The 14,714-nt window shown below is 35.1% G+C and overlaps 1 protein-coding gene across 6 annotated transcripts in view; it reads left to right on the forward strand.

The window, feature by feature from the left end:
* The window catches only part of CCDC178 (coiled-coil domain containing 178), a 181,679-nt gene that overhangs the window by 20,223 nt on the left and 146,742 nt on the right, over positions 1-14,714 (forward strand). For all 6 annotated transcript variants that reach the window (XM_075744162.1, XM_075744161.1, XM_075744163.1 and 3 more), the window contains exons 7-9: positions 2,600-2,820; positions 4,825-4,967; positions 12,746-12,899. In XM_075744162.1, coding sequence (XP_075600277.1) covers positions 2,600-2,820; positions 4,825-4,967; positions 12,746-12,899 — 518 coding nt within the window. The remainder of the gene's footprint in view (positions 1-2,599; positions 2,821-4,824; positions 4,968-12,745; positions 12,900-14,714) is intronic.

The following is a 14,714-nucleotide window of genomic DNA, read 5'->3' on the forward strand; positions in this document are numbered from 1 at the left end:
TGCATTTGAGTTAAACTGTAGATTAAACCACAAATAAAAAATTTGTTTTGAGAAAAATTAAAATGTGGTGAAGTTGAATAAAGTACTTAGATATTTAGTAGGAATGTTTGATGTAACCATTGATAGGGATCCTTGAAATCCCGGGGTCTAAGAACATTCTCTATTACCTTTTGTGATGAACTGGCATCTGCACAATAGAATTAAAGAAAAAAGAAAAAAAAGCAGCCACTTAGCAGCTGTTTGCTGTTTGTCTTCTGACTTATGGTCAGAAGCAGGTACCATCTGAGCCTAGACTTATAGAAAAGTTGCATAATTTGTAACAGTAGGTTCCTGGATGTAAAATCATAGTTGGTAATCTAGTGTATATTCTGGTGCACATCATCCTGAGATCTTGGATAAGTACCTCACCATCCAGAGTGTGGTGGTAGTGCAAGAGTCTTCCATAACTGTGTTTACAGAGGGGTAAACATTGAGTGAAAATGAGTGTATAATGGGGGCAAGCCAGGAGTTGTTTAGAACCAAATGCTTCCCCCACCCCCCTGAAAGCAAAATGTCAAATAATGCACATCTCTAATAATATATGAGAAAAATATATGTTTGTTTGTTTTAGCCAATGGCTAATTTTTGACTTGGAAACGAGAAACCTGTGTTAAGGTGTTAACAATCTGCAGATTGCTTCCCTTAAAAGCAATTGCCTCTGAAGGACAATTTATGATGCCCTGAAAACAGGGGAGGGGGCTGAATAAAGAATCAGAAGTGAAATTCATTGATAGGTTAGAAACTGCTTTCAGGAGAAAATCCTGTGGCAGTGGAAAGGTCAATTTTACAGAAGCAAAGAACTGCGAGAAGAGGAGGTTGATAGTATCTTCATTCTTCAGCATGGTAGTTCAGGATTTGAGCTGCAGAGATGTTACTTTTTACGTTTTGATGTGCTTGCCTACAAGGATGCAACTGTAAATCATTTTTTGTGTGCTGCTATACAGTCCTGTTGCTTTTACTTCACCGTTTAGCATTCTCTATAAATATCAAACATTTGGAATAGTGGAATATAATTAACACATTTTCAATTCTGTTACTATATGCAATAATACAGTGTTAAAAAAAAAAAAGAAGGCAAAATAAACCAGCATGAAGTTTGTCTGTGAAAATTAACCAGCTCTTCTCCCTTGATTTATCAGTGGGCTATGTCAGTATGACATTGTGTCCTTGGAGTAAATTTGTAATTTTCAGGATTATTACTTTTCATACTATTATCTGTAAGACAAAAGTTATGCTAAAATGGAAGAGAGGATAAAGAGAAAAGACCCTCTGGGATGTTCTAATTATTCCTAATCTAAGTATTACAAGCCCAGGAGATTCTTAATTAAGAGTTTGCGTGACCTATTCAGAGTAGACAATGACTCCTGTTATTTCTTCAGACTTCCCTTGATCTTAATTGTTGCTAACTCCTGCTGCATCTGTGTCCTGTAGCACACTCAGAAAACTGCAGTGACGTAAGCTATCGTCAGAAATTACCTTCTCTGACATATAACAAAAATCCAAAGTAAAACACATTTTATCAATCTTAATGTTAGGTATCACTTTCTATGGTGTAGAAAAGCCACTTATTCATACAATGTCTCTTTAACTTTTAGTAGCAATGAAATAATAATTATGTAAATGTGTGATTTTTGTCTCGTTAACACAGCAAAATTTACTGACTGTTAAGGGATTGCATTGAATATTCCACAGCTACTTCTCAGACCTAGAGAGCCTTTTTTTTCCCCTCAGAAGAATGTGCTTTTCTCTCAACTTTATGGCAAAGTTTACTGCTCCTGAAACATTTTCTGATTTCTTTTCTTATCTGATAATCCTACTTTACTTTCCCTAGTTTCATACCAATATTTTTTTCCATATAGAACATCAGCTGCTGCAGGACACCATCTCTGATAAGCTTTTTTTTTTTTTTCTGAGCAAAATAAAATATTTGTTGTCATTTGGCAACCAGTGGTCTAGTCACATATTTTCTTGTAAAGACCCATAGGAAATTTATGCCAACATCAGAAAAGTAAATGCAGCAAACTGAATTAAGACTGACATACCTCTTTATGGCTACATGAATACGTTGTGTTTGTTGGCTTTCAGTTTGTATCTTTAGTTTAGCTCTCTTGAAGTGACATTTTGTTCTGGAAGTGTCCCTGATCTAAAAATAGTTGGCATATTAAGAGGATGTGGGATTTATACTTGCCCTGTTCTTCCTCTGCATCCACTTATGTCTGTTTCTGGAGACAAGGAAGCTCAGTAGAGCTGCTCTTGTGTTATAATGGCCTCCTCTAGATATGCCTTAAGGCTAGATGTTTTAATTTCCTTCATAAAAACAAAACCTCACATTGAAGATTTGCTTGAATTACATACTAGGATTATTATATATGAGTTTAAAACCAGTTCCACTGCTAATGCAATATATGGTGAAGTCTTTTGTAACCAATGTCCTCTTTTGGCCTTCAAAGTCATTTACAGCAAAATTTTGTCTTATGACAACATATTTCCTAATCTCGCTAAGCATTCATGGTGTCACTCAGATACTCACATTTTGTTATGCTAATTATCTTTTTAACAGAATATCAAATGTGTGCTCAAGATATCTTGGAGCTACAATGGCATATTGATTGTAAAAGCCGTCAGCTGCGACAGGTACAAAACCAAATACTTAAGATAGAAACAGTCAACAGAAAGATTCAGGAGGATATAGACTTCATGAAGAAACACAGCCCTCTGCTGGAAGAAAAGCTGAATCTAGAGAGTGAAGCTGTGAAGGATGTGTTACTGGCTTATGAAAAGGTAAATACAAACAATGCGAAGATGTTACTTTTACAGCCTTTCCACTACATAGGTGCATACCCTTTTAGAGAACAGCAATCTTTTGGAAGTACCAAAGGCTGATTTAAATTTTGTACGCAAAGACTGCAAATTGTGTGCCCATACCACTACCTGTGGGCACTCGGTGCAGACAGAATCCAGGGAAGATAATGCTGTTGGGCTTTAATGTATGTCTCTTAAATATATATGGAATATAATTCTAACTTTGTAAATTGATTTCATGTGGGGTTTTTCACAGGAAAGGTAGAAGGCATGTATCTCATACTTGCGTAGATTCTTCTCAGATTTCTCACAGACATCAACATTTGTTCCAGAATATGGAGATGTTAGAAGCTATCAAAGAAACGTTTCTAAGATTTAATTATTTATAAGTGCTGATGTACATTTTCCCTAATTTATTTGTTGATAGTATTTATTGATAATAATATTGATAATAACTTATTATTTGTTGATAATAAATGCCTAATGTGGATAATGCCAGGCTGAATAATCAAAATGTAGCAAAGCTGTAGGTAGCTTGAAATTGATGTCTAAAAAGGGAGGGATACTGTGTTACTTCAAATACAGATTTTAGTACTAATTATTATGTTTTCAATATATATTTTCTATAGTAACTTTTAAATACAAATCTAGATATTAATTTTTCAAGGTACTGTGTTTACAGTCTAAAAGTGGTCATTTCTTTGTAGGTGATTCTTAACAAATATTGTTTATTTTAATTTGTTTTATTTTTAACTTCTCATTTTGAGGACTCAACAGTCATGTCAAAATACTAAAATTAAAGAGTTAATTGCCTATTGCACAAATAATATGAGAATTATCATGAATTAGTTCTGAACTATGAAATAGCTCACAGTTCTGTCAGTGTTATGAGATATGTTCAAAATACTGGCTAATTAAAAATCAATTTGGTTATTTTGGGTTTTATTTTGTATCCTTTTTCTTGCTAATATCTTAAAAATATATTGTATGCAGTTAAAATATTGAGGTGTACTAAAATACAACTCAGGAAATAGTCTTTAGAAAAAAAAAAAGTCTATTTTAAATACTTTTTTCAGAGAGTTTTTTTTCCTTTCTTTCCAAAAAGTGTCACTACATATCATAAGAAGATAGATTTGGTGTTACTGTAACTTAAATATATCATTCCAACAAAGCTTCTAATTGTCAAATAAAACATTTATGACTTTTATTGTACTTAAATTTATATGCTGTTGTTGCTCAGGTTTGTTTTTTGCTCCCACAGCCTTAAAAAAGCAATTGATACTTAATTTTCTTTGCATTTAAAACAATGATTTAATTTTGAATCTCTAGCTTTTAATATCCAGAGAACTAGTTTGAGCAGCAAAGTGCTAGATTATAATAAATATTTTATATCATGTTATTTGTTTATATTTGTAATATTTTAAAAAGCAGAGACAGCAGACATGCATATCTCTATCTGAAAGCTTTTAGGAACTGAGCGTCCCAATACTATTTATATCACTGAAAATTGTGTTCTTCATTGTCTCAGGCCCTTCTTTTACATAGGTGACTGCCAGGCTTGCACATTCCCTGGGAGATGTTTAAATAATGATTCTGTCAGACTACACAGTGAAACCTCAGTGGCTTCTTTCAACATTATTTCTTTCTTTCTGCTCCAGAGGTCACTATCTTCCCATGGAAGTAGCCACCTTTTCAGAGTAACTTCTAAGTTTTTTGTAACAGAATGAAAGATCTCTCTGTAACATTTCTTTATGTCATGCAATTTTACAACACATGTTCTGTTGTCTTTTGCTAGAATTGTACCTATTGCAGACTGGCAAGGATTTGTTGTTAAGCGGTGTAACATCACAAAACACTACTTCAACTTTAAACTTAAATTTTTAAACTGCAAAGAATCAGACAAATCTTGAAATTATTTTTATTTTGAACATTATGTATGATTTTTATATAACATCTTTCAGAAAACTTATTTTATTTTCTTAGACATCAAAAATATATGGTGATGTTCATTGTGAACTCATGGAAATCCAAAAGACAATGAAAAGTATTGATGAAGAATCTGAAAAGAAGATAAAATCTATGTACGAGAAAATTACGTACGCTGAAGTACTATTGAGTCAATACATGTAAGAGCTATTCAATATGGTATTATAATGTCCTGTTAGTTTTAATGGTGATAATCAAACTATAGAAAATTTGTATTTAGAAAATATTTTTAATTTTGATTTTTGTAAAATTAAAATTAATAGAATTATACGTGTTTGCCTTGTTTGTCTTAGCTTGCATTAGCAGAATAAGGAAGGGATGATGTCCAGAAATACACCCAAATGGAAAGTTCCATGAATTGACTCCTAAAGCATGCCATTTTTACTTACCTATGATTTTTAATCCCTTTGACAGAACTTTTTGCTATTATTGTTCCTGACTGTAAAAATTACTTGTATTGAACTTCAGCACTTATCATAGTACCATAGTAATGTTATAACTTAATTTTGAACTTGCATATTAACCAGAACAATTCTAACCAACAACACATACTTTTGAACTTAATCAAAACACCTTGTCTTTTTTTTTTTTTTTAAGCAAACAAACAAAATTGCTATAACTTTATTGGTTTGCAAGGTAGCTTCTGTATGACAGTGACTTATGGTGCAGTTTCCTCACTGTAATCTCTTGTCAGATTATTAATCCCTGAATTATCAAGTAGAGCTGTAGTAACAGTAAAGCACCACTAATGGACAGTCACTGACAAGTACTCTATCCTTTCTGTCACTGAACATACAGACAAAAAGTCATCACCAAGAATAACTATGCCAAAGAACAGGAATACCAAGTACTTTCATGTTTGGTAGGAGGTTGCACTCAACTTTGCTGCATATGCCTGTGGCTATTTGCTAGATTTTATTTGGCAAAGTAGCAAGTGACACAGTGGCTCTTTTTCACTTGAGATGAGGAAAGCTTACAGGCATAACTGAAAGACATCAGTAAATCTTTGAGATAACCTTACTGGCAGTTACAGATGTTTCCGTACTGCAGCCATGTGACAGCAACTGTTCTTCAAATATCAGGTATTTCAAAAACTGTGCATGGCAATTATATTTTGTAGTAAGTCATCAAATTTGGTCCATCCCATTCATTCAAAACTACCTGGGTTCACTAGGAATTTATATGCTGGTTCCATAATTCAAATTGTGCTATGCATTGCCTGAGCTGGAACAGCATGCACTGTTTTGATGTTCCAGAAAGTTGATGTTAGAAAGTGTCTGATGTACAGTAGTGGCTGAAAACCTGTCCTGCTCACTGATGCTTCATTCAAGGCAACAAGATTAATGCTAATGGTTGAGATGTACGTGCAAACTCATGTCCTTGGTAACCTCATTTCAGTAGATGTTAATTTCCTATCCAGCAAAACCATTGCCAGGGACTGTTCCATTTCCCTCTCATTCCCTGCTTCTTTTCAAGGATCATTCTCATGAGAATTCACTATAGAGTTGGCCTCATTAGTTTACCTAAGAGTGGTAAAGTGTTGTCTCAAAAGTGGGATCATTTATCCAGCAACTATGGAGCTGAAGAGAAATTTCTAGCTACAGAATTTCTTAATTTTTAAATAAATGAGGGCTTTAGAAGGGTGTTGTTATCTAAAGATCCATGTATCATCTCAAGTTAGTGCCATATCTCTTCTACAAGAATTCTATCTCTTCAAAATTAAGACACTGTAGTTCTCGTACTGCTGGATGTCTGTTTTCATGCACCGATCCATTCAGCTTGCAGGAAGTACTGTGAACACAAAGTACTGCCTGATTGTTTGTAGAGGAGGATTATGTTTATTGGGCTAACAGTGGAATTTAGACTTCATAAAGTTCCTGGCAGTAGCGTTAGGTCCTTCAAAGAGACGGGCCATCTGCGTCTGCTTGATAACTTGGTGATCCTAGAATGGTGTGACAGTCTTTCCCTGTGCTTCCAAATATGACTGTGAACTGCAAGAGCTACTCTTCACACCAGCACAGATTTAATATATGTAAGAGCTGTTACTCACTTCTGCTCAGCAAAAGCCTATTTGCCAAAGATGATTCTCATCTGTACATATCTAAGAATCTTATGCCATATGTCAACCCATCTTTGTCAAGAAAACATTGAACTCTAGAAATTGTTACTAGCAGGAATAAACTTTGTGATTTTGCATGTTTACAGGCCAGCAGCACCCTGACAGACTTTCTAAAAAGACAGAAAGTAAGGAGTTATGAATAGCTTATTGTCATGGTTTAACCCCAGCTGGCAGCTGAGGCCCACACAGCCACTCGCTCACTCCTCCCGAGCAGGATGGGGCAGAGAATCAGAACGGCAAAAGTGAGAAAACTTCATGGGTTGAGGTAAAGACAGTTTAAAAGGTAAAGCAAAAGCCACGCAAGCAAAACAAAGCAAGACAAGGAATTCATTCACCACTTCCCATGGGCAGGCAGGTGTTCAGCCATCTCCAGGAAAGCAGGGCTCCATCGCGCGTAACGGTTACTTGGAAAGACAAACGCCATCACTCCGAACATCCCCACCTTCCTTCTTCTTCCCCCAGCTTTATATGCTGAGCACGACGTCATATGGTATGGAATATCTCTTTGGTCAGTTGGGGTCAGCTGTCCCGGCTGTGTCCCCTCCCAACTCCTTGTGCACCCCCAGCCTGCTCGCTGGTGGGGTGGGGTGAGGGGCAGAAAAGGCCTTGGCTCTGTGTGAGTGCTGCTTGGCAGTAACGAAAACATCCCTGTGTTATCAGCACTGTTTCCAGCACAAACCCAAAACAGCCCCATACTAGCTACTGTGAAGAGAATTAACTCTATCCCAGCCAAAACCAGTAGTATATACAAGCCCACTGTAATTACTGCATTCTATCTCTTGTAGGTTTGCCTACCATGAAAGCCAACACTAAAACCTCAAATAACTGAGTAGTTGTGAGTGCTTATGGTACTGCAATTTGATGTACCAAATAGGAAAAATTGTTATACTTTTCAGCCTGTATGTAAACTGTTTTAGTAATATATGACAGAGTAAAACAAGGCACACAGTAGAATTTGGGAGTAAGACGTTTTGGTTCCCTCTGTGAAAGGACCCACTCTCAGACTTGCTGTAGCTGTTTTCTGTTGTTTTTAGATTTTTCTTTTGATTTCTTTGTTCAAAAAATAATTGGAATTAAAAAGTGTGATTGTTTTGCTTACTGTTTATGGTGCTCAGTAGGTCATGGTAGAGAGCTGCACCTGATTAGAATAATGGAGATTGGTTGTATCATTTCCAGTTTCTTTAGATTATACCATCTCGACAACTTTATTTCAAAAACTGGTTAGCGCTCAGGAATTTGAAACACCTTTTACAGTCCCACAGAATGAGTACCTACTGCCTGCCTCAGAATCTTACAAGTTGTTGAGCCTGCAGCACAAAGTAACACTGATTTTTGCAAAACAGAGCACTCTTACAGTGTATTTTGGAGTAGATAACCTCAGGAAATCATTATTTTGGCTAATATGACTGGTGCTTTTGATGTCTGCTATCCAGGGAGATCGGTGCTTGCAGTCAGCTGGAGCAGAAACCTTACTGACACATTCTTGAAGAAAGGAAGGTTATTTAGATGCAATAATCCTGTTTCTTTAAGATACCATATCACTGTGGATCTCTGCCATTGACATTAAACTGCAGAAGTAAAGAAGACTCATGGCTCTTCCTGTAATATGTTTATACTTTAATACGGGAGCAGGAGGAATCCTGGGTAACATGCATTTACTCAAATGACGTTGCTGCTTGAGAAGTTCCAGTCTTGCACTCAGAAAATGCACGTGCACTTGTAATGAGATCTAAACTGTCTATGTCTCAGTAAGGACGAGTCAGTGTAGGATAAAAAAATCTACTTTTCTGTAAGATGAATAGCTTAGCCTTACTGGAGGAATAAGTGTCTGTCTGACTCGTTTCTTTTGTCAGCATGTTTGACTTTTTGTCTTTTTTTGATTCTAATCTTTATAGTGAATTTCTTGGTCTTGTTTTTCTTGAGTTCAGGATAATTTTGACACTGTATTTAGAGGTATTTATACTAATTATATTTTATTACCTCTAAGATTAAAAAGATCCACAGACAACATGTTTATGTTTAGTTACCTAAAGCTTAACTCTTTTTCACTTCAGAGCCTAGTTTGCAATCTGGAAAGAATAGCAGTATATAAAAATTAAAATTCTAGTGAGAAATATAGTTAAAACCAAAGTATCTGCTTATACAAAACCTGAGACCAGAATTGTGTAACACCAATACTTGTCAAAGCAGGAGTGACTTCTGGAAATTACCATGTGATTCTCCAATTAAAATCACTACGTGTGTCTAAACAAAGGAAGAGGTGTGTGAAGAGTAGGAGCTAATACTTTTGATGGATGTGAGCTTGTGAATGCAAGCTTCATAATGTCTTCACAATGTTTGGAATTTTAATTATAGCTTAAATATGTGTGTAGAGATGATCTGATCAAATGCTCATTAACTTCTCCGTGGGTTCCAGCTGAGAGAAATCAGACAGCATGGACCCTGATTCTGTAACTGGTTAAGTTCATTGCAAACCTCATGTTGATTTTAATTATGGGAAAGATCAGGTCCTGAGTAAGAAGTAATACCAAAAATGTAGTGTGATTTATTGCTATGTATTCGGTTACTCTGCAAGTGTTCCATTGGCCTATTTAGTGTTCTGTCAACTTGTCTGAATTACTAGCTGCTGGGAAGATGTTACCAATAGTTACTGTGACCCATTGCTGGAGATGATTTATTGTGTAATACCAGAATAATTTTATGTATGTAGGTATGTATGTATCTATTTATTTATTTTTACTATTCCGGCATATTAAACTTTCTTATCAATTCATATTTACAAAGGGTGGTCAGCAGTGATTTGTTACTGTCCTCTTGTAGGCAAATTGCTGTAGTTTGGGAGTCTAAGCCGTAAGATGTATGCGATGATAAATGTTACTGTGTGTTGTGATCTTTCTTCACTAGCCTATATCCTCTGTGACTTTGGATTTTTACTTTGGTCCTTCTTCCTATCTGTTTTCTAAAAAAACTTCCATTATTTTCAATGCACTTTCAGAAGACTTCTGTATTTTATGACCTTTCCAGAATGTCCTCTGTCTCCTTTTCACTTCTGTGATATACTTTTCTGAAATAGGTTGAAAAGTAGTGTAAACAGTATTCCAAATTAAGCCATGTCAATGACTTGACATCTTGCTCTCATTTTTTATTCTAATGTTTTTCATCCTATTTCTTAATTAATCTAACACATTCTTAGCTTCTTTTACTGTGCTAAATGTTGAGTAGACTTTCAAGTGCTTTGTGGAGATAAATACATGTCTGTCTTGATTTGATACAGTTACTTTAGAATTTTAAGGTGTACTTAATCTCTGATCTTATACTTCATTTGAGTTTGGACACTAAATGGTACGTGTGGTTTTGTTCCTCAGTTATTTAGTTTGTCTTGAAATTTTTCTTAAGTTTCTTAGTTCTTTTTGGCCTTGCCTATTGTAATCACATTATATGCAGACTTTTAATTTCACTACTACTTGCCCTTTCAGATCATTTGTAAATATATCAAAGCAACAGATATGAGATTTGAAGATACCATGCTGCTGACCTATTCTTTCCAAGAAAATTGATTGTTTAATCTTACTTCTGCATTTTTTCATTAGTATTAGAATTTTTCATCTTGCCTTCTGACTACTTCACTTTTTAATAGTAATTCATGCAGGAGTTTCTTCAGTTCCCTTTAGAATTCTGTCACTGTGTCACAGCTGTCAGCTTGCTTAACAGTTGTAGGGCAGTGTGGGCAGTTTTCCTCTTTTGTTTCTGTAGTCTTGGTGGAAATCAAGGCTCTTGAGTTTGTTTCATGTGCAAGAAAGTAAGTGTGGTGTTTTCCTGTAACAAGCCTTTGTTCTGAAGTGTGTTAAAATTGCTTTACAGGAACTCTTTGTTCTTTTGAAACATGTCATAATGTAAGTAAGATCCCCATGATAATGGCAATAGGTAACTAATACTGGAAATTCATCATCCGTACTGATAGAAATATACCATGTATGTTTTCAGTTTCAGCTAGTTAAGTGATTTCCTACTCATACCACATGACAGTTATGCACCTTGCAACCTGTTTTGTATGTGTGAATGTAAATTAAACTTAAAATGCTAATGATGTGAATGTTTTTAGGAATATCAGCATTTATGGGAGAAAGTCGAATAAAAGACTTCTTTCTACATTTTCTGAAGAAAATTTTTTTTGCTTACTGTATTTTTTTTTCTTCCCAACCATTTGCTAGACTGGTAATTAAAGTCATACATACATTACAGCGGAAGTAGACCCTTCAGCTGCCATCTGAGGAGGACTAGAATAACGCGGTATTGATAGGTGTTAGAAAGACAGATTTGTAATTCGCACAGACTTGAAAGACTGTTCTGCAGTTGATACTCTTTTCTTTATGTTTGGTGCCATCAGTGAGAAAATGATGAAGATTGCATGAAAGTCAAAATACTAAGGCTGGGGTAAATCACACAGCACAGTCTGTTATTTTTACACATATTTGCTGTGTCTGGTAGTACTGTATTTTTCCATGAGATTGTACTCAGAAAGTTGTAGCTGATAGGTAATATGAGAACAAACTGACAGTCTATGCCTGTTACGTGTCTGTCATTAGAATAATTCCAAGTATCATTTGTATGTTTCTTTCATGGATGGTGAGATCTAAGAAAGTACAGGTGTTCGAAGTGGTAGGTTTCATGCTCATGTTATATATATTCTGTGACATTTTGAATGTGAGCTTGCAAGTCTTTTCTCCATCACTAGATGGAAATCTTGGAAGCAAATAAAGGAAAAGTGTCTATCAAATAGTCTTGTAGGAGCGGCTCTTGAATTAGTGATGAAGTATCTTCATTATTGTTTTCTGTTGTTTTACTGTGTTTAAGTATGGAAAACAAATTCTGGTTTTATTTGGGTTGTAATGCAGTAGATGTCTCTAAAATACAACTACTGTTGGTCTTAATTCTGCTGTGGTGGATTTATTTTGCCATTTAAGGCATGCTTCAGAATATGTTATTGACCAAGATAGTTATCTGGGGACCATGGGCAACCTCCTCTTTTCTACCTGCTGAAACAATAATAGAAATAATGGACAAGCACCATCAGTCATTGTAAAATTTTAACCTGATGTCCTTCTGCCTTTCACCAAATCCATTCTCATACACAGCTGTAACAAAAGGCCTTTGTACATTCTATAATGAGGCCTAGCAGTGTCTTGTAGGAGTGTTTTCCTGATGATTGTTGTAGTTATTATTATCTCTTTCTGTAATTATGGCCAGTTTTCCTTCTCATAATGCTGATAAATCTGCTACTCGGAATGAAAGTAAAGTCCTTATCCCCTCCTTTGACCTTGTCTACTGTCTGCAAGTTCCTTTTTACATGAGGAATTGATGTCAGTAAAAAATTTTCTTCACAAATTACATTTGTCCACATGATGACAGTGCAGTGGATTGATTAAGTGAAGATGGCTCTGAACTAGATTCAGCCACTAGTAGAGAAAGAAGTTGACTCCTATTTTAATTAATGTGTGAGGTATGAAAGAAAGTCTTGTGCTTAACTACACCAATACCTGTTTCAGAGGTCCAGTTAGAATTTGTAATGTTGGCAGGCTGTTAAGTAGCATGAGTAGTTTTGATATCTGGCTGAAATTGCATGAACCTGCCAGGGTAGATATTTGGAAATTCTCTCATGCATACCTGTTCAAGAAACATAGTAGAGAATCAAAATAAATCTTTACTAATTCAGATCTGCTTTACATTTTCCTTTATGGAGAGGGACTACCTTGGAATATTTCCAAATAGATGGATTCACTTTGTGTGTATTTCTATTAGGAATGAGTTAAAGCATTCTGAATTTATTTGGACCGAATACTGTATGAAGTTAAAAGAAACAGAGAAGAAGATTATAAAGGATGAAAAACACCTTGAGGAGTTAGTGAAGCAAAAAGCAGAAATCCAGGAAGATGCAAAATGTTGGAACAGTAAAGTGAGTCTTGAATATTTATAAACAAGCAAGTAAATGAGTATCTTTTATTGAAAAGTACATGAATGCCTGAATATTTTGTATGTTTAAGAGTTAAGGTCCTCTGTAAAAGTAAAAATAAAAATACTGATTTAAAAATAAAACCTGGTAGATTCTATAGAACTCTCATGTTCATTCTTCTATTGTAGCGTTATTTTTCAGCTTTATTTATTAAAAATATCATAATCATCTTACATTCATTTAAGTGACCTGAATGTTTTTAGTTGTTGGATGCATATCTGCTTAATATTGCTTCTCTTCTTAAATCATCTGGAAGAAAGTGTGCATTTAGTGAGACAGCATAAGCGTCCTCTTGAATTAGTAGAGTTTTTGACCTGAGATAGCACGTGATGCACTCTTACAGGATGCAGAGTGATACCCTATTTTACTTCAAATTCCCATTTTCTGCTATATTTGTCTAGCACTCATTTTGAAATCTTGTAGTACTTGGCAGTTTAAGATCTGAACTGGAGTTCCTTACACTGCCTGACTAGGAGTTTTCAATTAATTGACAGCTCCATATGTGAAACCAGTAGAAAATGCCCACTACAGAACTTGTTATTTTTTTATATGTGTATAAATAAAATATTAAATTCATTCTCTTGTACATGCCCAGTACTGTTGTGGTTTGTGCATCTAGAAAGCTAGGTCTGGCTAAGGATCCAGTGGAATCCAGAATCTAGGTGTAGTATTTCTGAGAAGCTGAATCTACCAAGAATGCCTAGAACTTAACCAAAAAAAATCCAAAGCACACCACTGCAAAAGTAAAGGTATAGTCATATTAGACAGCAGACAATGGGCATGTTCTTGCCATTTGTTTCCAACTGTGTATTACAGTTTTCTTCCTGTCATTGGCACCAGCAATTGCTACCAACTGATCTCTAGAAAACCACTATTTTCAAATAGAGCCAATACTTATTAGCAAAACTTTTTTTTTTTTTTTTTCACCCCTGGGTTTGCCTGACCTAATATACTTCAGCTGGTACTACTTGGGTGTTAAGACCAACACAAGGGAAAGAGAGAAATGTGCAACAGGGATAAGATGCAGCATGGAAGTGCTCCATTTCATGACCACAAAATTGGTTTGATTATTTTATGCTAAAGATGAACCAGAGTTAAGTTTAACATAAAGCTGATCTGTTATTGTCAGTTTGCTTCAAAAACATGGCTAAGCCAAACAACTGAATAAATCTTTATAAATAAAAGTGGATTTTCAGAAAGCTCAAAGTAGATTCTTCTGATCATCATAGAAATGTTACTGGGACAATGGAGTTATTTTGGGAATCAGGAAAATATTTGGATTATTTTCAGTGACTTCAGTGGGATTTGGGCTGGATCCAAATTATAACATGGCAATTGTCATGTACATCAACTAGTTTGAAGACAGAATTAGTGATCTGAACTAATATTTTTCTGCATTTTTTTATTTTGGCTTTTTTCCCTTGTTTTAATTCGTGCTGTTTCTTAAATTTTATATATGACCTATTAGGAGTGCTACAACTTTTGACACTCTAATGACAACTCTGAGTTTTCTTTTTTCCATATTACCCAGATTTGCATTACAAAAGGTATCTGTATGCATTTAATGCATTTTCTGTATCAACATGGGCTTTGCTCTTCAAAGATTAGAAGAAACTCTTCTTAAAAAATTAATCTCATGCTTAACTATTCCTCCTTTATTGTTTTGTCTTCATTAATTACCTGCGCAGTGTGGCAGTATTTCAGGTCATTCCTGTCAAAATGTTTGCTCTAAAAACTTTGAAAGAAGGAAAAACATTT

The sequence above is a fragment of the Balearica regulorum genome, chromosome 2 (assembly GCF_011004875.1).
Source record: "Balearica regulorum gibbericeps isolate bBalReg1 chromosome 2, bBalReg1.pri, whole genome shotgun sequence".
Taxonomy (NCBI): domain Eukaryota; kingdom Metazoa; phylum Chordata; class Aves; order Gruiformes; family Gruidae; genus Balearica; species Balearica regulorum.